This window comes from Phodopus roborovskii, unplaced genomic scaffold (genome assembly GCF_943737965.1).
Source record: "Phodopus roborovskii unplaced genomic scaffold, PHOROB, whole genome shotgun sequence".
Taxonomy (NCBI): domain Eukaryota; kingdom Metazoa; phylum Chordata; class Mammalia; order Rodentia; family Cricetidae; genus Phodopus; species Phodopus roborovskii.
In genome coordinates, this window is record NW_026126433.1 from 40,601,986 (window position 1) to 40,628,591 (window position 26,606).

General features: G+C 41.3%; 1 protein-coding gene across 1 annotated transcript; it reads left to right on the forward strand.

Annotated features, from left to right (window-relative positions):
• Positions 1-16,649: 16,649 nt before the first annotated feature.
• Positions 16,650-23,191, forward strand: Ccdc190 (coiled-coil domain containing 190). Its single transcript, XM_051185736.1, has 3 exons — positions 16,650-17,128; positions 21,322-21,442; positions 22,138-23,191. Exons 1-3 carry the CDS (start codon positions 16,933-16,935, stop codon positions 22,694-22,696), a joined length of 876 nt encoding a protein of 291 aa, XP_051041693.1. The 5' UTR covers positions 16,650-16,932; the 3' UTR covers positions 22,697-23,191.
• The last annotated feature ends 3,415 nt before the right edge of the window (positions 23,192-26,606 follow it).

Below are 26,606 nucleotides of genomic sequence, written 5' to 3' on the forward strand. Positions count from 1 at the left end.
AGAAGAAATAAATCATAAGTGACCACTTATTATGTCAAAGATGATATCTTCTCTTCTAACCCCTCATTCTAGACTGTGGTCCAGGAGTTTCCTGAGGGCTCAGTTTCCGCTCACTTAGCAGAGTAAGTGGTTTCGGAGCGCCATCCAGTGTCATAATCAGGAACTACAACAAACTTTCCCAAAGCAGAACACAGGTATCCAACTGGAATTTCAGCCATGTTCCTACTAAACAGTGAGGTAGGATGGATTTAATTACAAATGGCATCATTGTTGACTGGGATGCCATTGCTGCCACCAGAATAAACAACAGTTATGGCAAGAACCACGCCCTTTCTCTCTCAAGTTGCTTTTGCCACAGCACTTTATCACAGCAACAGATAAAGAAGCTGAGAACACCTTTTTAGAAATTATGAGGGAAAATTAATAACTAAAAGATACAGGGCTTGTGGCAAGAAGGGAAAACCAGAAAGAACAAGTGCTTCTGCCAATAGATATAGATAACTCCCTGACCAGAGAGAACATTATCTTTAAGGACAAGACCACTGAGCCCACCGGTCCTAGAGAAAGAAAACTCCCTGACCTTGCAGGTGCGCTAAACAATCCCGCCTTGTAAAAACTTTGTACTCCATGAAATCTCCATAACCTCAGAAACCTTATGGGCTGAGACTAGCAATCTCAAACCTCCCTTTTCCTTTAAAAACGCTTCATAATTGTAAGCAGGTGCCTTACTCTTCCAATAGAGTAAGCCAGTTCAGTTTTTAGCAATGAAAACCTTTTGCTTTTGCATCCTGGAGTCACTTCCTTGGAGGTTGAGGAAACCCTGTAGGTACAACATTTGTGGGCTCGTCTGGGATTTTCCCCAGCCTCCTAGGACCCCTGACCCCGAAAGGTTGAACTCCTGACCAGAGTAAGTGTTCTATGTCTGTCTGTTAGTCTGCTTGACTGTCTGTCTAAAAAAAATATATAGAGGAAGGTTCTTGTTCTGGTCCAGCAGTGGACATCTGTATCTGTATATAGGCCACTAGCACCTCAGTGGATGTACTAAAAGGGGTCAGACCTGGAGAATTCAGGGGATCACCTCAAATTCTCGCCTGGGCAGGGATCCTGCAAGGGCTGGATTAACCTGCCATCTGAGGGTGAAGACCTCCCATCTGTACTGTGTTTGGCATTATAGACCCTCCTGTGGAAACGGGGGAGTCGGGCCATCTGAATCCGAGAGAACCTTGTGTATGTAAGTCTCTGTGTTGGGCCCTTTGTCTACTTGTGGCATTTATTTGTGTGGTGTATTTTTCTTTTGTCTTTCCTCTATGGATGCTACCCCAGACAAAAATTAACATAGGACAGACTCCTTTCTCCCCTGTGTAAAATCATAAAATTTCCTGCCGCATTGGCTCCCTGGCCGGAAAGTTACAGCCGGGTGGCAAAGCAGAACACCAGGGTGTACCGCACCCAGCCCCTCCCTCCCCTCCGCAGGTGGCAGCAGCTGCTCAGGGGCTGCAGTGCAAGCAATGCAGGCACAGGGGGTGGCGGGAGGGGGTGTTGAGGGGGACGACTTTGGTAAAGATTTTTATGTCAACTAAAAAAAAATGAAGACTAACAAAATAAATGGTAAAGAGATAATGGCTATGTGCAGACTTGGTACAGTCTGATACAAAAAAGACAAAATATGATAAAACAGTAGATGTAAGAGACAGGTTAAATGGGGCTACAAATTCAGAGGTTCACAAAACACACCAAAGCAGCAAGAGAACATGAGAAAGAGCTTCAAGTGTTAAAAGTATAACTCTACTTCTCTGGGCAATAAAAGATAAAACAGAAGAAAGGATTGACCAGACCCCCCCCAAAAAAATAATAATAATAATAGGAGAGCTGGTAAACCCCAACAGGATTCAACAGTTGAGAGAATGGAGGGTGCAGAGAGCCTCAAGATTTAAAGGAAAATAAAAAATGCGTACTTGTTAAAAAGTTCTAGCTGTGTTTCCATAGAGCTCTAGTCATTAAATTCAGATAAAACTGTTTTATGGTTAAATCTGTTAAAAATTAAAGCTAAAAGGTTACAACAAGTAACACTGATAATTGATATCATAAACTTATCAGTCATCCAGGTGATAATGATTTTAAAAACATAAAGGGTACTTTTTTTTGATACTACAAAATGATAAGTTAGTAGCCATTCTTATAAATAAGCTGTTGGTTATAATCAAGCTAACTATTAATATTTAATAATGGGGATAAACCTTACTCAGTCTCCTGTTTTCAAAGGTTAAGCTTAAAACAAGTAAATAAAAACAAAGTTGTCTGTTTAGATCTACCTGGGCAGACTTCTAATACTACAGAGATCTACAGAATATGGCATTTACAATGTTAACTTAAAAGCTTATATCAGACAGAGAATCCCAGACCCTGACAGTGACTTAAGGTCTCTAAAGAAGATTAAGGGCATCACAGAGTGTGACTACGCTGACCAGTGTGCAAGATGCTCAAATGTGATGCCTGCTGCCAGGCAGGGCCCGGCTTAGACTGTGGACAGGCTGCAGGGTACTGGAAAATTGATTGTACCACCTTTGCCTAGACAGAATAAGGTCAGTCTTCTCCATGTCCCTCTTCCACAGAGAGAGAGAGAGGGGGGAGGGAGGGAGGGAGCGAGGGAGGGAGGGAGGGAGGGAGAGAGAGAGAGAGAGAGAGAACCTCTCACTTCATGGACCTGGTGAAGTTTTACTTCTGCCCCCAACACTACAGAGACTTGGTTATGGCTAACTGTATATAGACTGGTCCCTGTCATTTTTTAATAGATTCAAAAGTTACATAAAATTTATCCTTCTCAGATCTCTGATAGTATTGATGGCTGGGCTAGCCATAACTTTCAGTTTGGCAGTATTAGGCTGCCTTAATAGGGCTCCAAAATAAAAATCTAAAAATATAAAGGCATATAAGTCTTAAAGATATAAAATAATTTAAAATATAAAAATTTGGAGCTTAACATCTAATAAAGTTCTGATAAGCTAATAGAGTGGTGACTACCTGCTGTCAGTCACAAGCTCAAGGTTTTATAATTTATTTTGGTTTTCATCTAGCTATAAATCTAAAGGGCTTTTCATCAGGCCTAAGGTACCGCTGTTCAATCTATACCTGGCTCCCTCTAGATAGAAGAAAAAAAAATGTTCAAGCTTCTAACCCAAATCTGTAGTTTTTGCTAGGACTCAAAGGTATAAGTATATTCCTGCTGTTTTACAGATACACAATATCTACTTTTTCTACAATATAGGTTTCAGTACAAATTGGTAATGATAATATATCTAAAACATGTATGTCCTCTTATGTAATAAAGTTCATATAGGCTTTGGGGGATCAAAAGTCACAAAACTTGGATCCTCTTCTCACAAGTCAAAAGGATTCCAGATAAGTACAGCTTTTGTTATCCACCTGTCTGTTCCTGAGGATGGGATTTTCTCCCTGGTCTTGGGATTCCTGTCCTTCTTGATGACTAAAACTTTGGGCCTAAGAGTTCCAATTAAATATATAAGTTTTAACTTCTATTCCCAGTTTAAACATGTCTCAACAGATTTCTGCTTCTGGCTGATGAGCATAAGTTACTGACTACAGCCTGTTCCTAAAGACTGCTAGCCCTTGACTTGCTGTGGATGTGAATCAGCCCAGCAAATGTGAATCTTCAACAGAGTCTGCGAACTAATGCCTCTGATAAATGTTCCATTTCCTGAAACCCGCCCCCTTTTCTTTTTAATTTTGACTAGCATTTCAGCCTTCTCAGGCCCCAAACAACACCCCAGAAGTCAGCAGGAAGTAGCACAGGAAAGAATACGTCAACCCTTTTCCCTGGTTGAGATGCTAACATATATAAGGGACAATATGGATAACCTGTACCCCAAAACCCACCAGAAGTCTTTTAACTACTAGAGACCCAAGATTGGGCCTCTGAGGTTCATAGCAAAGGGGGGAATGTGAGGAGAAATTAATAACTAAAAGATACAGCAAGAACAAGTGCTTCTGCCAATAGATATAGATAACTCCCTGACTGCAGAGTACATTCGCCTTGCTCCCCATTATCTTAAGGACAAGGCCACTGAGCCCACTGGTCCTAGCAAAAGAAAACTCCCTAAACTTGCAGGTGCACTAAACAATTCAGCCTTGTAAAAACTTTGTACTCTATAAAATCTTTATAACCTCGGAAACCTTATGGGCAGTCTCAAGCCTCCCTTTCCCTTTAAAAACACTTTGCAATTGTAAGCAGGCACCTTACTCTTTTGATAGAGTGAGGTCCCAGCCTGTTCTGTTCTTAGCAATAAATCCTTTTGCTTTTGCAGCCGGGAGTCACTTCCTTGAAGGCTGAGGAAACTCGGTAGGCACAACAAAATAAGGCTATGAAAATTTTCCAAGTAGGACTTAGTGCTCACACAAGCCCTGCCTCTAGAGCTAACAAAAGCGGGAGGAGATGGATGTAATTCTCTTGAAAGCCTACGGGGGGCGCGTGGCTGCCACAGCTCCTGACTTTCAGCCTTGGACCTCCACCAACTAAGGAAAAAATAAACAAAACAAAAATCATTTCCACTGTTCCAAACCAGCCAGTTAGGGTATCACGTCGTAGCAGCCATAGGAAAATTATGCCATTTCTGCTTGGCACTCGGAGCAGGGGAAAGAGGTGGACGTTTAGCTTTGTAAGTGTGGTGGACACTGTAGGACTGTGTCTCTATGGAGATGCTGCATTGTCTGAGGTTACTCATTAAACTCATGAAGAGATTAGGAGTTTGTTAGCTTAATAAATGGATGTACTTTGTCTCTGATAAGGGTGGTCACCGCTGTTATCTGATCACTATGTGACTCCAGGTTGAAATTTGTTACTAGACACAAGAGGCCTCCTCGGCAACTTTCCTGGCAGAGCCATTCCCAAGATAGAAACACAGTACCCAGACCCAGCTGGTTGCACTAGGAAAGGGGGGGAGGAGATGGGAGGGTGAACATTGGGAAATGAGCCAACCGGAAACCAGTATGAGCTGATTCACGTATAACTGTAAGAATCCCAACAACTACGGTTTACTGAGCTTGAAATACTCATGGAATATTTGGCATTTTAAAAAGCATGCTTATCTTTCCAGTTTCCATTTAAGAAGCACTAGTGGGTTTTGTTTTGTTTTGTTTGTTTTAGCATTTAATAGGAAAGTCAATGGCTGTTGCATAAGTTTCCAGTAGAGTTTAAGTTGCTTTTTTTTTCTAATTAATACTTCACTCAGCAAACATTTATAGAACATTTACCATGAATGAGGCACTCTGCTCCATAAAGAAAAATAAATAAATCCCTTGCTTAAAGGAATTGTCACAACAGTGGAATGAGTAGATGAACAGTTGAAGGTACTGGATTTTTTTTTTTTTTAACTGTAGTGTAGCGATGACTGTTGTTGAAGAACTTAGTGTGCTATTAATGTCAGAAGTGTTCTGTGCTTTAAACATGTGAACGCAGCACAAAGAGAAGACTATGGCTAATCCTCTCTGGAAAACAAGGCCACCTGTCTGTCCCCTAGAGACACTCCCTTCCTTTGACAGGAACAAAAAGTCAACATAGGTATGATGCTCAAGAAATGGAAACAAGCTAGCATGTGACAGGATCAAGAGTGTTAGGGTTCACAAAGTTTTGGGAAGATGCTAACATTTCAGGGGAAAATGAGGCAGAGGTCATATCCTAACATGTGTCATTCTCTGTTTGATTTTATTTTCCAAATTGGTATCAATAGCAATTTTTAAAAATTTATTTACAATAATATTTATGTGAGTGTGCATTTGCCTCATTTCAAATCCAATCTTTAAAAGTAGCACAGTCTGAGCATTTGAATAACCACCTTATGTGTTAGTGATGCCACTTAATCTTAGACTTTATAATATGGGTTGTGGTAAGCAGAACTTATTTAACTACAGTCTATTACACATTAAAGTGATAAGCAATGAATCTTAGCCATTAAATTGTATATATACATATAAGTCTGTATGGTAGAAAATTTTGGTTGTCTCTAATACAAACTCCTCCCTTCTCTAAAGAATGAAACTCCAAATATTTAAATAGATATATGGCTGTCCTCAAAGTAAAAATATACACTGCCCAGACTCCCTTGCACTTAGATGTGACCATGTGACTATCAACTGTATACAGTATCTTGGGAAGCTTCTGAGAGCTTGTATTTAAAGGGGCGTGTGTGTGTGTGTGTGTGTGTGTGTGTGTGTGTGTGTGTGTGTGTATGTGTGTGTGTGTTTAACCTTCAAATGTCCCATATCCTAACTAATTCCCAGATTTCCAACTAACTTTATCATTACTGTTACAAATACATAAATATTTTCCATTATGATTTTAGAAGTACATTTTTTTCTTACAGTTATTTTAACTTTTTACTTTCCATGTTTGAAGGAAGCAGTATCAGAATATTCTGTATTACCAAAATAGTCATCACTTAACTAGGAAAAAAAACTCACTACTTCCATTTGAATTTACATTTGTAGCCATTTTGTTTCTCATACTGTTGCTTTGTCTTTTTAATTGCAACTAGCAGCTGTTGAGTGTTTAGCAAAGCAATTAGTTATTTGTGTGGATAAGTACAGAAGCATTTGGACAGAAACATATATATCTTGTATGTTTTCTTCTCTCACATCAGATTTGTTGCTTTGAGAGTGTGTTTTTTGTTTGTTTGTTTGTTTTGGGTTTTTTGTTTTGTTTGGTTTGGTTTTAGTTTTTCAAGACAGTCTTTGGAGCAGGCCCTGGAACTCCCTCTGTAGACTAGGCTGGCCTCAAACTCATAGAGATCTGCCTGCCTCTGCCTCTCTGGTGCTGGGATTAAAGGCGTGCACCACCAATGCCTGACTGAATGTGTGTTTTGATCTTTATTTAAATAGTTTTCCTGGTATTTAATCTTGTTAGTTGTCATCCAAAAAATGATAGTGTGAATTTTAGCTTTTGAAAGTGAAATGTTAACGACTGTCCTTAGGTTTCTTTTGGAAAGAAAACTGAAAACCGGAAACTTACCTGTTTTTCTAAGTCCCAACTTTATTCATCCAGTTTTCATTTACATGTGTTCACACATATGTCACTTTCCTTACCTAGCATACCTCTGCACCCTAGCCTTATACCTGGAAACTTCTTTTTTTGAGAAGTTAATTTAGCAAAGACTTTATCCTTTTTTTTTTTTTTCCTTTGTTTGAAACTATCTTTGCTACCCCATGCATAGAATTTTAGGTTGATACTTGGAGTTATGGTTTGTTTTGTCTTCAGAACATCAAAAATATTCTGTTTCCCAACCTACATGATTGCTATTGAAAAGTCAGCTAAAGGGCTGAACTACTTTGAACATTATATTTGCCTCTTTGTTTGTCTTAACATTTTCAAATACGGGAAATTTAAAACACACTCAAAATTATAATAGTCTAGTATATGCATTTATTTGTTCCCATATTCCAGTTTTAACGATTATCAATAATTTACAACTGTAGTGTCATACATTTCTGTACACTTAGTCACATTTACACTTGTCTAAGTAATTTTTAATGGGGCATTTTAGAGTACATACAAAATGTTGTATCACTTAATGTGTATATCCAACTGTGAAGGACCATATTGGCATGACCTGACAGCTAGGCATTGGAATCTTGTTACGAGTAGTTTTTTTCCACTGCCGGTCTGGACCCACCGCAGCGGCAGCCCCAATTAACATATAAAGACTCTGTATTTGATATAATGTTGTTGGCCATGTACTTGTTTCTTATCATTTAGCTCTTTCTTAATTATTAACCCATTTTTATTAATCTAAGTATTTCCACGTGGACTCATCTTACCAGAGAGTGGGCCTGGAGGTTCTGCTCTCTCCAATCTCTCCATGTTGACTCCTCCCTACTACTTCCTTGAATCCTCCTTGTCTCCTAGACCTATCTATCTTGCTTTCCTATTGGCCAACAGTGCTTTATTCATTAACCAGTATGAGAAACATATTTACAGAATGACATCTCCCATCATCTCCTCTTTTCTGTCTAAATAAAAAGGATTTTAACCTTAACAAAGCAAAATATATAACACAACACTTATCAAGTAAGAATCACAGTTAACAATATTTAGTCCATTACCATTTAGCAAGATTTGAAGAAAATATTCCATCATCTATCCTATCTTTGTGTGTCTAAAGTCTATGTAACTTATCTTTAATCCTAACTAAGGAAAACTATAACGATAACTATTTGTCTTCAACTCCCTCAAAGACCACAGAAGGATAATGTATAAACTCTAGAAATGACAGAGACAACCCACTGCCTGGTCAGTCACCCGAAGTTCTTCTGACATTAGAAGGTGAAGCCTCAAAGTTGATTACATCATGGCACAGGTGATGCCATGAATGGGATGGATGCCCATAGGAGAAAAGCCCCAGTAAACTGTCTTGTTCTTCTCACAGTATGGAGACACCATATGGCTATCTAAGAACCAGGACTAAATCTGACACCACCTTTGGTCTTAGGTTTCCAGGTAACTACAACACACACACACACACACACACACACACACACACACACACACACACACACCATGGGTGGGGAGTTGGGGGAAATAACACCTTTAGTTCATAGAGTCTCCAGTTTACGGTATTGTGCCAAAGCAGCTTGAACAGAGAAAACCACATGCCATTATCACACCAAGTACAGGTAACAACAACACTTCCATGTTTTTATGTCTATTTTCTGTTCACATTCTGCCCTTGTCCCAAAGATGCTTTTCACATTTGGTTTATGAGCATCTAGATCCAATCAAGTCCACATACTGCTTTGGTGGTTAATATAAGTAGCTTCTAAACCATTTTTTGTTTTGTTTTGGTTTGGTTTGGTTTGGTTTTGGTTTTTTGGTTTTTTGGTTTTTTTTGGTTTGTTTTTAGTATCTAGCTATTGCTTTTCAGCAAAAACAGATAGTTTTCTTGGGTGATCTTTGTACTTTAAAGGGCTTCCTGAGATTGTTTATTAATCTCTTCATAAGCCTCTGAATGGCAGTCAGAACCCAAAGTTAGAATAAATTCAGGTTAGAAATGCTTTATTCAGGCATATGTCTCAACATTTCCCTTAGAGATGCTACATTAGCCAGAGGGTTCAAAGGGTATCAGCTGATCCTCACTATGAATCTTTCCCTGAACTTTTCACCTAAGGTTTGGGCAGGAACTGCTGCCTCACTCTATTACTCCAGAAATCTTCCCACTTACATGGTTTCCTCCTGACCTGCGAGCTACTGGTTCAAAACTCTTTCCCTTGGCAACTCTTTAACTTGAAAATACAGTTCCTGAAGGAAAACATGGAGGATGCTTGATCCTCTCCGTTTATTTTATGGATAGTGAACTGTTGCCTAAAATGGTCTAAACGTAGCCAGCCTGTGGTGGCTTTTGATAATGAACACTGGGGACTGAACCTACGGTCTCCCATACATTAGAGAAGCACTCTACCATTAATCTACATCTCTTATAATTATATATTTTTTGGTTTATAATGGCATCTTGCCTTGTCAGTGAACTTGTAATAGTGGCCACATCCTTTGGACATGGTGTCAGGTGCAGACATGACCCCTTAAGATAGAGGAGAGGCTAGCACATGCTCTCTTGAGTTGCACAGAGAAATCAGAAGGGCAGAGACTGCCTCTTCTGGAGCAGGGCAACCTCTGCTGTTATTTACTCTTATCTGTGTTCTGTGTAAGTGCTTCCCTAATAAACACCTATTTGTCATTTATCTTGGACCTGGTGAACTGATTTAAAACCCTGCCTTCATTGGTTTTTAAATTTACTTGTTAGTGTTTGTGTGTGTGAATGCACAGATCCCACAATGTGTGTGTGTGTGTGTGTGTGTGTGTGTGTAGGTCAGAGGACAACTTGTAGGAGTTGATTCTCTCCTTCCATCGTGTCCCAGGGATCAAGCCCATGTCTTCAGACTTGGTAACAGGCACCTTTTACCCCAGATCTATTTTAAAACTCGATTTTATTGAAGTATAATCTACATCCATTAGAATTCATCCATTTTCAAGAGGTTAATAAATAAATGCATCCATGTAGACACAACCATAAGCAAAACACAGAAAATTTCCTGTGCCCCTCCCCCAAAACTGTTGTTCTTTACAGTGAGGCCACATACCCCATCTCAACTCCAAAGAGCCATTGCTATTTTAACCACTTGAAGCTTCCATTTGCCAGTACTGGCAAGTTTGACATCACAAAGCATGGAGTCTTTTGAATGGGCATCATTCTCTTAGCATAATCCTTTGAGATTAGTCTACATTGTTGCATATATCAGGAATTCCACTGCTTTCCATAAAAAGTAATTCTGATGTATAAATGCACCATGCCTTTTTTTTCGTTACTCATGTGCAAGCATTTATACACTTCATTTTTGCTTCAATAGAGCAGGATCAACCAAAGGCTCTACAGATACACTGCTTAAATGCTCTCCTTCTCTCTCTCTCCTCCGTGTGTGTGTGTGTGTGTGTGTGTGTGTGTGTGTGTGTCTGTAACTGTGTGTGTGTCTGTGTCTGTGTCACTCTCTGTGTGTATGTGTGTGTGTCTGTCTGTGTGTGTGTATCTTTGTGTGTGTCTGTGTGTGTGTGTCTGTCTGTCTGTCTGTGTCACTCTCTGTGTGTATGTGTGTGTGTGTGTGTGTCTATGTGTGTGTATCTGTGTGTTTATGTGTCTGTGTGTCTGTCTGTCTGTGTGTCTCTCTCTGTGTGTATCTGTGTGTGTGTGTATCTGTGTGTGCATGTGTCTGTGTTTGCATGTGTGTCTGTGTATGGATGTGTCTGTGTACATGCATTTAATTCTGCTCTGATACTCTGTCAATCTTAGCCACCTCCACAACCTGCTGAGCCTCCATTCGCTCCAGTTCAGAACCAGCTGGGCTCTAGTTTGCTTCTTTTCCTTGAGTTATTTCTTCTCTCACAGGAATCACACTGCATCACCTATTTCCCAACGTCTGAAGACAGTTGTTTTGTACATTCATTTGGCTCTCTGGTTATTGGAGGCAGCAATCCTTCCTGTGCAGAAGCTCCCTGAATCTTTTTTATAATCAATTTTACTAAGATATAATTTATATACATTAAGATCCAGAGTTTAGTTCATATAATTTATACATTAATATATCAGAGTTTAGGCATGTGGGTTGTTGGCCTTTACAAATGTATGCAACAAACGCACAATCGCCACCTCTCTTTCCCCTGAATCTCCTGCTTCGCCTTTTGCAGTCTTCATCTATACCTCTCCAATCAAGAAGCAACTGAGCTGATCTCTGTTGCTATGGATTAATTGTGCCTGCTATAATATTTCAAATATTTGGAGCCAGTTTCCCTTTTGTGTCTAGCTCCTTTCACCAGCGTGGTGTCTGTGGGATCCATTCATGGGGTTTGTGTAGCACATTTCCTTTATTACTAAGCAGTATCCTGTGATGGGAATGAATCCGTTTGCTTCTCAGTTCACTGATCCGCTCCCTGGCCATTCAGTTTGTCTCTGTTTGAGGACTGCTATGAAAAAGCAGCCATGAGCATGCTTATACAAATCTGTTGGTGCACTTAATCTTTCTCCTGGTTAAATCTCTAGAAATAAAATTCCTAAGGGTTGGCTATATGTTGAATTTTACAAGAAACTCCTAAGCTGGTTTCCAAAATGATTATACAATTTATATCTTAAGTTTCAGTTGACCCATATTCTCACCAGCACCTTTGTTTGCAAATCAATCAACCTTTTTCATTTATGTTAGGCTAGTGGATGAGATAGGTATCTCATCATGGTTTGTTTTTTTTTTTTTTTTTTTTTTTTGGTTTTTTTTTTTTTTTTTTTGTTTTGTTTTGTTTTGTTTTTGTTTTTTGGTTTTTTTTTTACGAAATTCCCAATAATTAATTACATTGAATATATATATTCATTTTCTCAATTCCCTTTGCGTAGTCCTTTGGCTTGTCTGTCCTTGTCCTTTGTCCTTTTGGAACAGGGCTGTTGATGTCCTCGTGTGCTATCTGCTTGTTGTGCACTCAGGTTTTTTCTGAGATAAATGGTTCATCGGAATGTTCTCAGAAGCTATGGCATACCCTTTCTCCTCTCTGACAGTGTGCTTTGAAGAAAAGTAGATTGAGTATCATTTGATACAGTTCATTAACTATTCTTGTTTGCCTGTTCTTGCCTACTTCCAATTCTTTGCCTATGTTTACAAAGACATTTCATTTTGTAATTTTAGCCTTTAAATTAAGACTGACACTGGACCAGTAAGTAGAGAGACCTTCAGCTAGCTAATGCAAGCAGCCGTCAGTGCAGGGACCTACCACGTAGAACGGAAGAACTCATTTCCTTGCATTTGAAGGTGGGGAGAGAAAAGAAGGGATTATCCATGATGATGAACTGGAACTGTTGCTCTTCAGAGAAAGATGGAACATGTGTTTTGGTGGGGAGCGTCTCGTGTAACTCTAAGTAATGAAGGAGTAGCCCCTGGCTCCTGGAATCACATGTGCACACAGCAACAGGTCTCTGTTTCAGTGTAACAGTCCAAAAAATAATAATGCTGCAACCTAATAACTTAAAAGAACTTTAATGAACCATCTATTGCATTTTTAAAGTTAGCTAATAAGTTTCAAAAGGAATATTCAGGTTATTTAACATTGTTTTTAAATGGCTGCATCAGAAAAAAATCTATTTGTTTTAAATTAAACTATTTCATCACTTGTTTAAAAATGTATTTTGGATCTGAGTTTGGTAATATTGTTTTACCTGCTGTTGTACTACCACAGACTATTGGCTTTTAGTTTCCTAAAGAGAAAAAAATGCCTTTTTACTAGAAAGCCCTTGTATATTGCCAGTGTTTTCTGTTTGGGAAAATCTAAGGATTTACTGTGGTTAGTGGTACAGAAGAAATGTGGGTTTGATAAACTAGTGCCTATGCTTTTAATTTGTGTTTGATATATAGTAATAAGGAGGAATGAATGTTGATTATTTCGTGCCAACAGCCCAGAATTGTCACTTCTATAATCTCTGCCTCCAAAGTTATTTAATTTTCTCAGTGTTTGGATGTTATTTTTTGTAAGTGTGTTAATAAAAAGAATTAGAAAAATATCAATATAAATATTCTTAAACATTTGCTGGGTCATTTTTCCACAAAACTTGTTTGTATAGTATAACACACTCTGAAGAGCTGACTTTTCTCAGTTTTCATACCCTGGAAATCACATTTTTGTAAAACTGGGGATCATTCATAATTGTCAGATACTTTTTTAAATTATCTCAGAACATCACTTTTATAAACAAAAAAGAGGTTTTTTTTTTTTACTTTTTTTTTTTTTTTTAAGAAAAGAAAATCAAATACATATGTGGCCCAGGTATCTGTCTAACTCTAGGGTGGTCTAGACTATGTCTGTCTGAATTGATTTAACTCACTGTACATGTTCAGTTTTGACAGCCTGGTGCATGGTCCTTTTAGATCACATGAAGTTTGATTTGCAAACATTTCTATAGCTGAACTTGTGATATGTGGTTGCCTCCTTAGCAGACATCCTGACCATGTTTACCATTAAATCTATATTCATTTTCAAGTGTTTTATTAATTTTTGCATATGGCAAGATTCCTTCTCTTCCCTCTACCTCATTGCCTACAGTTGATCTTAATACATTTCTCAGTTTTTTTTAAACAAAAAAAAATTAAGACATAAAATTCTTCGTCTTTATATTTGACGTAGCACAAGGATTGAGGTTGAATTCTTCAGCATGGAAACCAATTCTTCCAGCATACTCTGTAGGGAGCACATCCTTCCCATCGGTGAATTGTGTTGATGTTTCTGTCAAACTAGATGTGCAAGTCTTCGCTAAAATCTCTTTTCTGTTTTGTGGTCTTGTGTGTTTATTTTTATGCTGGCACAGTATGATCTTGATGTAGCTTTAGAGTAGATCTGGAAATCACACAATGTTTGTCTTATTTGTCCTTCCATTTTAAAATAATTTTAGGCATCATCAGCCCTTTGCATTGCCATTTGGATTTTACAGTTAGCTTTTCAATATTTGCCAGGTTTAAAAAAAAAAAAATGCCTGCTAAGATCTTGATGGTGATTGAGCCTGTAGGTTATCATGAAAAAAGAAGACAACCTAAAATTTTCAACATGATATTGTTGTGCATGTTTTGTAACCTTTTTCTGACTAATTCTTTCCCTGTGAGTGATAGCCAGGACATGATTCTGGATTGATAATTTCATATCTGCAGCCACCATCATCCTTGATTCTTTTTTCTTTCTTCTCCCCTGGTGATACTGGACAGAATCTCCCTGCGCTCCAAGAGTATGGAGGAAGAGAAAAGAGGGCGATGTCTTGTCATTCTCTTCCTCCCACTGTTGAAGTAGAGTGGGCAATATTGTGTTTGTGTGTGTGTGCGTGCGTGCATGTGTGTGCATATGTGTGTGTGTGCATGTGTGAGTGTATTGTGTGTGAGTGTGTGTGTGAGTGTTTGTATGTGTGAGTGTGTGTCAGTGTATGTGTATGTCAGTGTGTGTGTGTGCATGTGGGAATGTGTGTGTGAGTGTATGTGTGTGAGTGTGTGTGTGTGTGTGTGTGTGTGTTCATGTGCACATATGCAAAGGCAAGAGATAGGCATTAAGTGTCTTCCTCAGCAACTTTTTGTTTTATTTATTTATCTATGAAAGAACCTAGAATTCATTCATCCAAGAAACTAGCTGGCCAGTGAGCTCCATGGATCTCTCTGACCACTCCTTTTCTCATGGTAAAGTTACAGGCATATACTACCATGTCCAATCTTCTACATGGGTACTGGGAGTCCAGACTAGTGACCTCATGCTTGTGTGGTGAACACTTGACTGAGCCCTCTTCCCAGCCCCAACATGCTCTTTTTTTATGGTTATTTTTTTTAATTTTTTAAATTTATTTTATATAACAAAGTCCATTTAAATGAAAACAAACATTTATAGACAATATTTGGGAATTTCGGCGTTGTTCTTTCCAAACTACTTCCTGCTAAGGGCAACATGCTCTTTTTTAATGCCTCCATTCCTTTGTCTTCCTGATCCTAGCCAGCAGGCCTTGTGTCTGGCATTGCTGCTGCATTTGGTATGCCCGTCACCTCTGCTTTAAGATGTGCTGCTTTCTGAAGGAAGGTCATCTTCACCCAGATCCCCTCAGCCTGGGCTCATGCTTCCATTTCATCCCTGTGGAAGCATTTCCCCTCCCACAGACAGCAATGCCACAGGCACAGCATGATTTCTGCTCTCTCATATGGAGTCAGTGCCTCCAAGGCACTCTCATCAGGACCAGAGGACCCCAATGCACACCACACTAAGGGCCTTTCGTGTGATTAGTTCTGCAAGCTTCTCCCCATGGACGCTTTCTCAAGATGGCACACAAATTGTGTGACATGCCACAATGTCATCAACTCTGGGGGGGGCAACAAAAGTAGAGAGTGGTGTCTGTTCTGTTGCTATGCACTTTACCAGTTTTCCAGATGGGGAAATGAACTGTCAGTCTCTGCTGTGCGGCACCCCACTTTGTTCAGTAATTGTCTGGGAGCCTCCACCCTTTTTGTTTAAATCATGGGAAAGCTCTGAGAAGACATCATTTCTCACTTAGAGCCTGGGAACCCGCCCTCCCTCTCTTGCATCCTCAGTAAGCTCTTTATAATAGTTTGTTTGCTGGGTGGTGACCGTGGCAATAGGGCTGCTTAGCGGCTTTTCCTAAACTCTGAGGGGATTAGCGGGCCCCAGTGTTGACAGCTGTCTTTAGACTTGGAATATTACTGCCTCATATTTTCAGGTGGATCCCCAAGGAAACAATAATAGTCCCACCCAGTATCTTCTTCTATAACCAATAGGTCAAGTCCCTCTGCTGCAAAATCCAAACATGAAGACAAAAGTTGTTTGTTTTAAAAACAAACAAACAAAACACACACGCACACTTCATCTAATTCTATGCCCAATACTTGAAAATCTGAATAAACTTTGAAATGCACTAAAGCAGGCTAGAAGCCTGAAAACACTCGACATGGAATAAGCAAATTAAAAGTCCATTCTGAGCAAAATGTGCAGTCATGAGTGGGAAGACAGGGTGCTTTCTTTTGGTTTCCAAGAAGCAGGAAGGGGGGGGGGGATAAGGGGAGAGGAGAGGTGGAAGAGAACAGTGACAAACAGTGAGGGACTCTTTACTTTCATTCTTGGCTCCCATGGACACCATGAGGGGCACTGCAGGCCTCTCTGGGGAGGGCTGGAAGTTGGCAAGCTTCCTTCATTCTCCAAACACTTAGAGATGTGGCCTCTTCAAGAGGGACTGGTACCCATGGCTCAAAGAGGCAGCATTCCTGATCCCGGGAGATAGGGAGAAAGCAGAGAGGCCTCAAGTGTAGTCAGCGTTCTTCCAGCAGCCCTCTCCAAGCTCCCTCTTCCCCTTTTCACGGGCTCAGGCCTTTAGTGAAGAAAACAAGTTCAGTAAAGACGACTTAGGCTACTGCAGCTCAAGAAGCAAACATTTTCATGGTGAGAACCTGGGTTTGCAGGTAAGTGCCGCCTCCCTTGTTCGTTGGTGATGTTTTTGTCTCTACTCTCGAATCTAAAGATGTAAAACAGTCTCTTAAATTGAGCTGCTTTGTGTCTGACCGACCGCATCCCCTTTAGCGATAGTCCTTTTCCTGAATTGTGGGAGCAAGCGACTGCTGTCCTGAACACCTTCTGCACTGCAACCCCGAGGGGAGTATTGGGAGAGAAAAGGTATGTCCCTTCCTGGGAGGGTTCCTGGAGTGAAGGAAGTAGAAGTGTGGGTTTGGGTGTTGTGACTTTATCTGCATTTGGAGTTTAGTAAGTTCATTTTCACACTAAGTGGTGAGCAATCACCAGAGGCCAGCATCTTGGCTTTGCTCTTTTCGGTTGTGGTACCTGGAAGACACTGCCTTCACTGTTTCCAAGCCATGAAGAGGATGGACAGAAGCAGGGCGAGGGGACCACTGTATAAGCAGTTTGACTTGGAGAGAAAGAATGCCAGGCAAGCTGAAGCTCGCCTCAGCCTGAGGCTGCAAAGGCTGGAGCTCATCTGCCTCTATCATGTGAAATCGCTGGCCAGGGAACAGAGGCAGCTTCAGAAAGAACTACAGCGGCTACAGCAAGGTGAGGCTCTGTCCTAAGGGATGCTCTGCCCCTGCTTCTGGTCCTAAGGACACTGTCTCCATAAGGAACAGTCTACCCCAGAGCGGGGTGGGGATGTAGCAGCCTGGGCCTCACTGGGGAAGGGGAAGTGTTAGCAGCGCAACAAGTGCCACCATCTCCCTCTGGATTTATGCAAGCCTAAGCCCCCTGGTCCTCCAAACTCCATAGCTCCTCCTGCTGCCTGGGCCTCAGTCTTCTTGAATGCTCCAGGCTTCCATCACTGTCTGGTTTCCAATTGGCTCTCCACCTCCCCCCCCCCCCCCCCCCCCCCCCCGCTCCCTCACCCCTGTCCTTGTTTGAGTCTTCACGCTGCCCTCTCTTCCCTCTATCAGAGATTATCTGATTTGACTCCTTTGTCTAGTTTGCCTTTCTCTTCGGGGGTCTAGCAGCCAGTTATTGAAATGCCAAGGTATTTTATGAAAGTAAGTTAAAAAGAAAACCTTTCTCTGGGATTTTGACCTCTGATTGGGAATAGGAGTGGCAATGCTCATCTTGTGAAATTATCCGAGCTTTTGGTGAGAAATTATCACGAACCTAACTAAGCCCAAAGCCTTTCTTAGATTTGACAACTTCAATTACTCAGGGCAGCTGGCAAGGTCCTTTCAGAATGAACCCTCTCCTGTGGTCTTGTTGGAAGCAGGTGAGATTTGTAGAAGCCTGCACTCCTCGTTCTGTTTGTTGCTGTTGCTCTTGTTGTATTCGTTAAGTAATTAGGTTTCAACATTCCTTCAGAATCACATGGAGTTGGTAAACTCAGCTTCTCAGAGCATCCCTCCTGACTTGAGCCAGGTGCCAGAACTCCGGGTTGTGTTCTGGGTGGGATGCGGCCATTTCAGGAGGGAAGCCAGATGACATGCTTAAAGTCAGGACCTTCTAGGGCTACACAATCTCAACAGCAGACTCACAAAGCAAAAGCAGCATCGAAACGAAGGCAACTCTTTCACATTTTCAACGATTTCTCTAGCTTCCTCGAGCTTGAACAGTGACCCTGTCTGAACTATACTCTGTTTTGAACTCCCCTGTCTACAGTAAGTGGTTAAGCCAACTTGGCATACGAATGATGCTGGAAAAGGCATCTTAGAAACCAGTTGGTTGGTTCTCACATTAATTCTCAGAAAGGAGAGCAAGTATCCATGCTGGGGGGGGGGGGAGGGGGGGAGAAGGGTCAGTAAGTGTTACATAAGGGCTGGCCCAGCACTGCAGCACAGAGAACTGGTCTCAGTCACAGCCTGTGGAAAGGGTCAGGACCAAGAGGCAGACAGCTTCAGAGATCAAGGTCTCCAGGTTCTGCATCTCACACTGAACAGTCAAGTCACAGGAAGGAGAAGGAACGGTTGTATACCCTCTTGGTGTTCTCTAGATGTGTATTCAGCAACAGTTTCCAGTGGTTTATTTAATGGAACTATTACCACTGAGATGCAACTATTTGCCCATTAGTGTATTTTTTCCCATGCATATTGTCAGCCCTCATCTTAGAGAATAGGGTCAGTGCAAAGAAATTAGCCTCAAAATTCAGCATTCTTTTCACTGCTGCTAAGAATGGTTATTCCAGGTCAGGTGCTTTTCTTTGATTGAGTGGATGGTGATTTGGCTGGCTGGTTGGCTGGTTTGGTTTTCCAGAGGTGTTGATGTTATTGTTGTTGTTGCTGCTGCTTTGTTTACATTTTGTTTTGAGATAGAATCTCACTACATAGCCCAAACTGGCCTCAAACTCAGGATCTTCCTGCTCCCATCTCCTGAATTCTGAGATTACAAATCTGTGCTATGGGTCAGGCTACACAGGGGCTGGGATGGACATTTGGACAAATAAGGTCTCTTCACTTTGAGATGCTTGTTTACACTGTCAGATAGCTGAGGTTTTATAAGGCTGGTTTAAAAAAACAAACAAACTGTGCTTTATAAATTCCATAACATTTTTAAATGCTGAGAATGGGATTATTCACAAACTAAGAAGCAGGCACCAGAAGCCTCCTGCCCCTGTTAAAAGGCTCTTATGAGGATTTCCCCAAGAGGTGGTGTGTGAGCAGAACCTAGGAGAAGAGTAAAGTGACAGAGGAAGAGAGGGATTGTGGAGAGATGTGTAGCAGGAGATCATTCCTGGAAGAAAGGAAGAGTGTATGCAAAGGGATACGAATGGGCGTGGTTTGCCAGAAATAGTTCCGTGCTGCTCAAGTGTGCCTGAACTTGCAGAACCTACACTAACCAGGCATTGTCTCCAGCCAGCACTACACATGGGTAAATCCCACCATGCAGGATCTGGGTACAGGGAGAGTCCATATTCACATTTTAGCTTTTGAGAAAACAGCTTAGGACACAGGACATAGCCAGCATAGAGCTGATGGAATTCCAAATGCAGGCCTTGATGCAAAACCTAAACTAGAGCACTGTCAGGAGGAGAAAATATGGAGACCAGCTTTTCAATACATTTGGAAGAAGAATTGTCAGGTTTCCTTGACTAATTACGTGTTCAAACATAAAAGAAGTGAGAGCATACTGTCAGGCTTGAGGTAGGCCATCAAATGTACAGGCTGAATCAGATAACTAGGTCGCCATAGCACCATACCACTGTGGTGAGGAAAACAGGGGAAGATGAAGACACTGAGAGAAGATATGCTCATGTCTGAACCTGTTCACTCTGTTATCTCAGCTGCGGAAGAGTGGGGGGGGGCACCTAGAAAAGCAACTCAATCCTTTATTAGAAATCGGTTTTTAAAAACCCATGGAAAAATAACTCAAAATAGCCCCAAGAAGATAACACAGCAAAGGACTCAAAGAAGTGATCAGAGGAGTTTCATGTGATGTCCATGCCCCTTGTGTGGTCCCCTAACCTTATTGCCATTGCCTCGTACATTCTAACAGAAGCAGGGAGCTTCTGGGAGGGCAGTTTGCTGGTGTATGTTTCTTTGTTATTCTTGCTTGGGATTTTTGATTTGGGTTTAGTGGGATAGGAAGCACTTGGCCTTAGGGATTGAAGCCAGGGCCTTGTGCATGTATAGTGAGCTGTCTACCACTAAACAACACCCCTAGCCTTAACCACTATAACTTTAAGTGAGTCCCATCAAAGCAAAAACCAATGTAAGATTTTTCTTTCCCATATGACTCAGTCTCAAATGCCTTGAAAACTAATTGGGTCAGTGTGTTCTCTTCAAGCTGTGACTACGAGAGACCAGAACATCAACTAGGAAAATGGAAAGTCCACTTAACCATGGCCTCCAGCAGTTGCAAACCCTTGCCTCGGGTAGAGGGAAGGCATGCAACTGTAGTAAACAGACAAAATGTTCACACCCAGTTGCTTTCTTAAACACTTGTGCTTGCCAAGTAAAACATTCAAACAAAGCCCACCAGGGCTGGGGCAGTTGCAACATCTAATCTCGGTGTCAAAATCCTCTCTGACATGTTCTGGGTAAACAGCAGGAACTGCAGGAAGCTTTACTGTTTTCAAACATTGCATCAGAGGAGAGCAACATGTGATGAGGACCCAGAATCTTCACACACCTGATCTCTGAAAGCCCAGCCTTCACTTTCCTCTCCTATTGCACTCATTTTCTAGGCTGCACAGAAAAGCATCAAAACCCACACAGCTCAACCATAGAGCTTCGCTGTCTCACCTCTGAAGCTTTGAAGTCAAAGTGGGAATGTGAGCAGGGGTTCCTCGGGTGTGAGGCAGGAGCAGACCTTCTCTTCTGTGTGTAGACCGCAGGTCCCTTCACCCTGCCCTCTTTGTGTGTCTGCTCCAATTGCTACTGTCATAAGGACGCTATCACAATGGTTAGAACCCGCCATAAATGGCCTCGTTTTAATTTGACCATGTCTATAAAGTGCCTATATCCAAATAATGTCACAATCTCAAGAACTAAGGACCAGGACCCCAGTAAATGAAAATTTGCATAATTCAGTCCACATTAACTCATTTTAAGCTTTATTTTATTTGTGCACACATGTGTCTAAGTAAGTATATGAGCACATGTGTATGCAAGTGTTGACAGAGACCAGAAGAGGGTGTTAGATCCCTTGGAACTGGAGGTGAAAGTGTCTGTGAGCTGTAGATGTGGGTGCTGGGATCCCAACTGTTGGTCCTCATCGTTGAGCATCAGGCACTCTTAACAGATGAGCCATCCTTCCAGCCCTTTGGTTTGTTAATTATCTCATAGCAGATATCATCAAGAAAAGGCTCTCCTCTCATGTGGAGAGTGGAATTCAGAAGAGACCAAGAGATGGCGTCACATTCTCACCACAAACAGGACAGAGCCACACAGTCCCAGACCCTAAAATCAGGTAAGAATAGGATTGTTTAGGTATGACACTGAATCCCACTTCCCAACCAATCTCTTTAAAACATCCCCCTCCATTTGAGGAGAGGCTGCCTTCTCCTTCTATGGTGATATATTATGATATAATAAAGATTGCCTCAAGTATCAGAATGCAAAACCAGACACATGAGTTAGCTATAGAAGCTACGTGGTGGTGGTATACACTTTTAATCCCAGGGCTGGAGACAGAGGCAGGTGGATCTCCATTAGTTCAAGGCCACATTGAGCCACAAGAAATTGATCCAGTCTAAAAGAGAAACAGCTCATACAAATGAGATCTCAGCACTTGGGAGCCCAAGCCTTTAACCCCAGAATTTGAGAGGTATAAAAGGAAGAAGCAAAGGTCTCCTGAGAGAATTAGTCTCCAGCCACACTGACGAAAGGACAGCCCTTTCAGCATGAGGTAGAGGTAAGAGCTAGTGGCTTTGCCTCTCTGATCTTCAGCTTGAAGTTTGAACCCCGATATCTGTCTCTGGCTTTATATTTTTCATGTTTTATCCTTTCTTTAGAGACACACTCCTGCCCCTCGCCCTCCACCTCTTCCCACCCACTTTACCACCCCAATTGAAACCACACACATACACATAGTCTAATAAATGGAAAGACCTAACTAGGATCCCCTTCATTTTTCAAAGACATTTATTTCTCTTTTTCACCCAGGATATTGGCAACCAATAGGATCCAAGAAATTAAAACTAAGATTCAGGGGCCCTCTTTACATGACTCTGCCCTCAAAGATGCCCTGAGAAACGAAGAGCACCTGCAATGTCAACGTGACAGACACAGCTGCTACAAGGAAGGGAATTCACAAGCCCAGGAGGGAAAGTCTACAAAGCCCCTTAACAGCAGGGACCACAACAAGGATGTCTCTGTCCCATGTCATGGTCAAGAGATCTCCACCAACAGCACAGAAGACAGCCCCGTGTCTAGCTCAGATGGTGACAGGGGGTCAGCATCTGCAGATGAGACCAGATCAAAAAATGCTGGTCAAAAGCTACATGGGGATGCTGGAGACCAAAATGCCCCAAGCTCTGTGGATTGTGCAGAGAGCTCCAAAGGCAAATGCACAAAGCCAACCTTCCTAGAGTTGTTTGCAAAGGCCAAAAATGCCCACTATCTCCGCCACAGGGTGCCCCCTGAGTCTGAGAGGTTGCTTAGCATTAGGGAGATATTTGGACATGGAGACTCCTCACTCCTAAGAGAAGGGGGAAAACTGTGAAAATAATACCAAGTTCTTTCCTCCCTGTCTGCGTAATGTAGCCTGGCAATAAGGTGCCATAACCACTATGGAAATGCGACCCTCAAATAGCTGTAGTAAGTAGTACACAGAAATAAACAGAAATCCATGACAACTTTCTTTTGCATCCTTAGGGCCTCCTACCCTTTTATATGGTCTTTCTCATGATAAACTTTCTTATAATAAAGGATACTATGAAAGGGAAGAGAGGGGATATAATGTGAAAATATTTTAATTGAGAACTCGGACTTGTTTTGATGGAGACAAAGCCTTGTTTGCCCAAAGGGCCTTCTCATTGAAGAGGTGCTTATAGCGCCATCTGCTGGTCAAATGGCATAGCTGGTCGCCTTGTTTCATTTCTTTTGGGGATTGTGTGGGAACCCAGCTGAAACTATGTAGTGACATAGTCTCCAAATAAAACCTGTTCTCACCACAGTTAGTACTCTTTCTTTGAAGCTCCTTCTTCCCTTGTTTCTCTTTTCTTCCTTCTCTCCAACTTCTTGCCCTCTACTCCTTGTCTTCCTCTCCCTCCTTTCCTTACTTCTTTTCTGCCCTTTCTAGTAGTCCCAGTGGATTCCCTTTCCCGTTTTAACATCAATACCAAATATTTTGGGATCCTAATGGGAAAAAAAAAAAACTAATCTGTGTTCTTTCCTCTCCTCTCTAATAAAAATATCTTAAAACTTCCAGTACACTTTCAAGTTATACCAGATTCAGCCAATAACAAACTGACTCGCAGTGAAAGAATAATTTCCATTTAAAAATTATTCTTTTAAGCTAGTGTGGTGCCACAAGTTTATAACCCCAGAATCCCAGTATTTGGGAAGCTGAGGCAGGATGATTTACAGAGGCCAGTATGAGCCACATAGCAAGACTCCGTCAAGAAAAATTCTTAGAGAAAATAAAGACCACTGTTTTAAGTAAGTAGATCTGCATAACATTTGTTCCACTGTAAATTAACTGAGTAAACTTTGTTTCCCACCCAGACAGTCCAAATTTCACACTTAAAACAAAATGGTGTCATATGTCACCAGCAAACAACAGCTCACTATTAATAAACACACTTTAATTATACTGCTCACTGAATTCATACCAAATAAGATTGTGACTTTTGTCATCGAATTATTATTTACAATGACTTCATCAGAAAAACTAGCTTGTCGTTAGAACTACAGGGTCAGATTGCAACTATTAAACTCAATTTTTCAACCTTATAGCAAATTTTGACACCAAAAGAATAAATTCAGGATCTATATATTTATTTTGGACTTATTTATTTACTTTGAATTATTTTTTTTTTTTTGAGACAGAGGTTAAACTATGCTTTCCTGTGTTGGCCCTGAACCCCCAGGTCCAGTGGTCCTCCTGCCTCAATCTTCTGAGGAGCTGGGGTTGCAGGCTCCTACCACCAGAACCTATTTACAATTAGACAAACATATTTGTTGTGGTCTAGCTTGAGGCTATCTTGAAGAAATGAAACTATTTATATCAAAGATGATAAAGGACCCAATATTCTAATACTAAAGCTCCTAGGGATTAAATTAATTTGAATTTAATGACAAAGTATGAATTAATTGCATTTAGTTTAATAACACAATTTAATTCCCATTTGAGATGCCTGGTGTTTAAATTCGTAACTCATAATAGCTCCCATTTTCCAGAATCCCCTGCCGTTCCAAACTTTCCACACAGCATACCAATTCCAATTGCGCCTCAGAACTCCAAAGATGGACAGAGCAGAGCAGAATGTGTCCTTGGTCTCCACACTGTCCTCTCTCCATCTACCTTGCTACCACCTAACTGAAGTTACAAAAGCTTGCCTTGCAAAATTCAATTGTTTTAGCCCAGCCTTTGATCGTCAAATGACAAGGCAATAGTTTATAGTAGAAGTAACACAAGAAATCTCCTTACAGTGTGTTCTCTAATAGGAAAGGCAGGTCACAGACAAAACTGTATGGTTCGCAAATTACTTACACTGGTCATGAATGTAGAGATTTCCAGTACACAGAACCCCCTTTACAAAGTGCCCAGAACTGGGGAGAGATGCTGTGTCTCCACTTCCTGATGGAAAAGCTTTCCTCTTCACTGTATTACCCAATTGCCTTCTATGTGGGGTGCATCTATTCACTGTATTACCAGAATGCCTTCTATGTGGAGGGCAACTCCTTTCTTTCTGGAGGCAGAGGCATCTGCACACTCAGAGGTGATGACTGAGCTTCTCTCCTCAACTTGCTCTACGCTGTAACATAGGCACTCCATCAGTTCTGCAAGGAAGACTTAAAACTGATCAAGAACAGCAAGAACTGGCACCTAAGAAGTTGATGGCTCAGCGGGAAAGGAGCTTGCTATGCAAGCATGAAGACCTGCATGCAGATCCCCATCATCCACATAAAATCCAGGTGTGACCAAACACACCTGGAATCCCAGCACTGGGGGGAGGAGAGGCAGAAACAGCTAGGTCCCAGGGGCTCGATGCTCATCAGATCTGCCACAAATGGCAAGGTTCAGTGAGAGACCCTGCCTTGAAAAGTAAAGCAGAGAATCAATCGAGGAAGGCTCTGAACATCCACTTCTGGCTTCTACCCCTTCTGGCCTGAGTAAACACATCTGCACACAGATGACACCTAGTGAATGAATATATACAAAAATAAAACATTTAAATAAAAAAAATGCAAGGAAGTGTAAGGGTAATAGTAGGGTAATAGTCAAAGAAAAGCGGTAGCCACTCTGTTTCCACTTCACCAAGCTAAGTCTGTCCAGTTTTGAGGTAGAAAGCAGATGCTGAGTCCCATTTACTATCAAGATTATAGGAGTTACCAGCAGTTCAAAATTGAGGCCAGCTGCGCCTATGTGAGATTCTATCCCAAGAAAGTTCCTTGCCCAAAATCACGAAAACAAACAAAGACATACATTTATTACACAATCCTCATCTCACTTGTAGCTTGGAGTATGGATCACTTGAGATGCCTAGGAAACACTGTCTTACCTGACTGGGTATAACCTGAAACACACCCTAAACTTCCCCCAGCTGGCTACTGCTACTAGGAACAGGTTTCTGCTAAGTGTTCTGATAGTAGCCATCCATCAATTAGTGTATAAACTAACTTTAATATTAAACTAACTTTAATATAGTTAGTCATGTGATTTTTGAATGGTTTGAGTTTAAGTCTATAAAAGGTGCTCCATGGAATTGAGCAATGAGGAAAAATCTAGACACACACACACACACACACACACACACACCACCACCACCACCACCACCACCATCACCACCACCACCACCACTTTCTTTAGGAATAAAAGTAAAGAGAAGCCCCACGTAGTTCCTCAATGGCTTGCTGCAGTTCACACCAGCAAAGTGGTGGCTCTCAGCAGGCTGGGGGGGAGGTGATTATTTTAGAGCCTGTGGGTGAGTGATAATACTAACACAGTTTGCATTTGGTTGCTCTAGATATACAGCCCAAGCTAGTCTCAAACTCAGAGTCCTCCTGTCCAGCCTCCTGAGTGCTGGGATTCTTATGCAGTCACCATTATATTTGGCAACCAGATTTTTTTTTAACATTCCAGAAAATTTTTGGTACACATTTTGCCAGTGTTTTCGTCTGAGTCCATCTGAAATAACAAATGCAGTGTAAGTCAGGTCCTAAATATAAAGGAACATGGGTCAGGTAAGGTTTAGGTTAAAAAGAAATGTGCTTGGAATAGATATATAGGGAGGGAGCTGACCAGAGCAAGCCTGGCATCTTCTCCAAGGAAGACACAGGACAGGTTAGCTCACTGCAGATGCCATCCCCAGAAAACAGAGCCTCGAGTGAGCGAGCATACAGCCCACAGGTCTGAGCTGGCTGTCCCCAGTAGCTTGTCTCTGCAACAGAAGCAGAGACAAGCAACC

Excerpts from the sequence above, each read along its gene's own strand:
- Ccdc190 (XM_051185736.1), top strand. The coding sequence starts at position 16,933 with ATGAAGAGGATGGACAGAAGCAGGGCGAGGGGACCACTGTATAAGCAG. Across the intron at positions 17,129-21,321 it reads ACTACAGCGGCTACAGCAAG|ATATCATCAAGAAAAGGCTC; the intron begins GTGAGGCTCTGT and ends ATCTCATAGCAG. Across the intron at positions 21,443-22,137 it reads GTCCCAGACCCTAAAATCAG|GATATTGGCAACCAATAGGA; the intron begins GTAAGAATAGGA and ends TTTTTCACCCAG.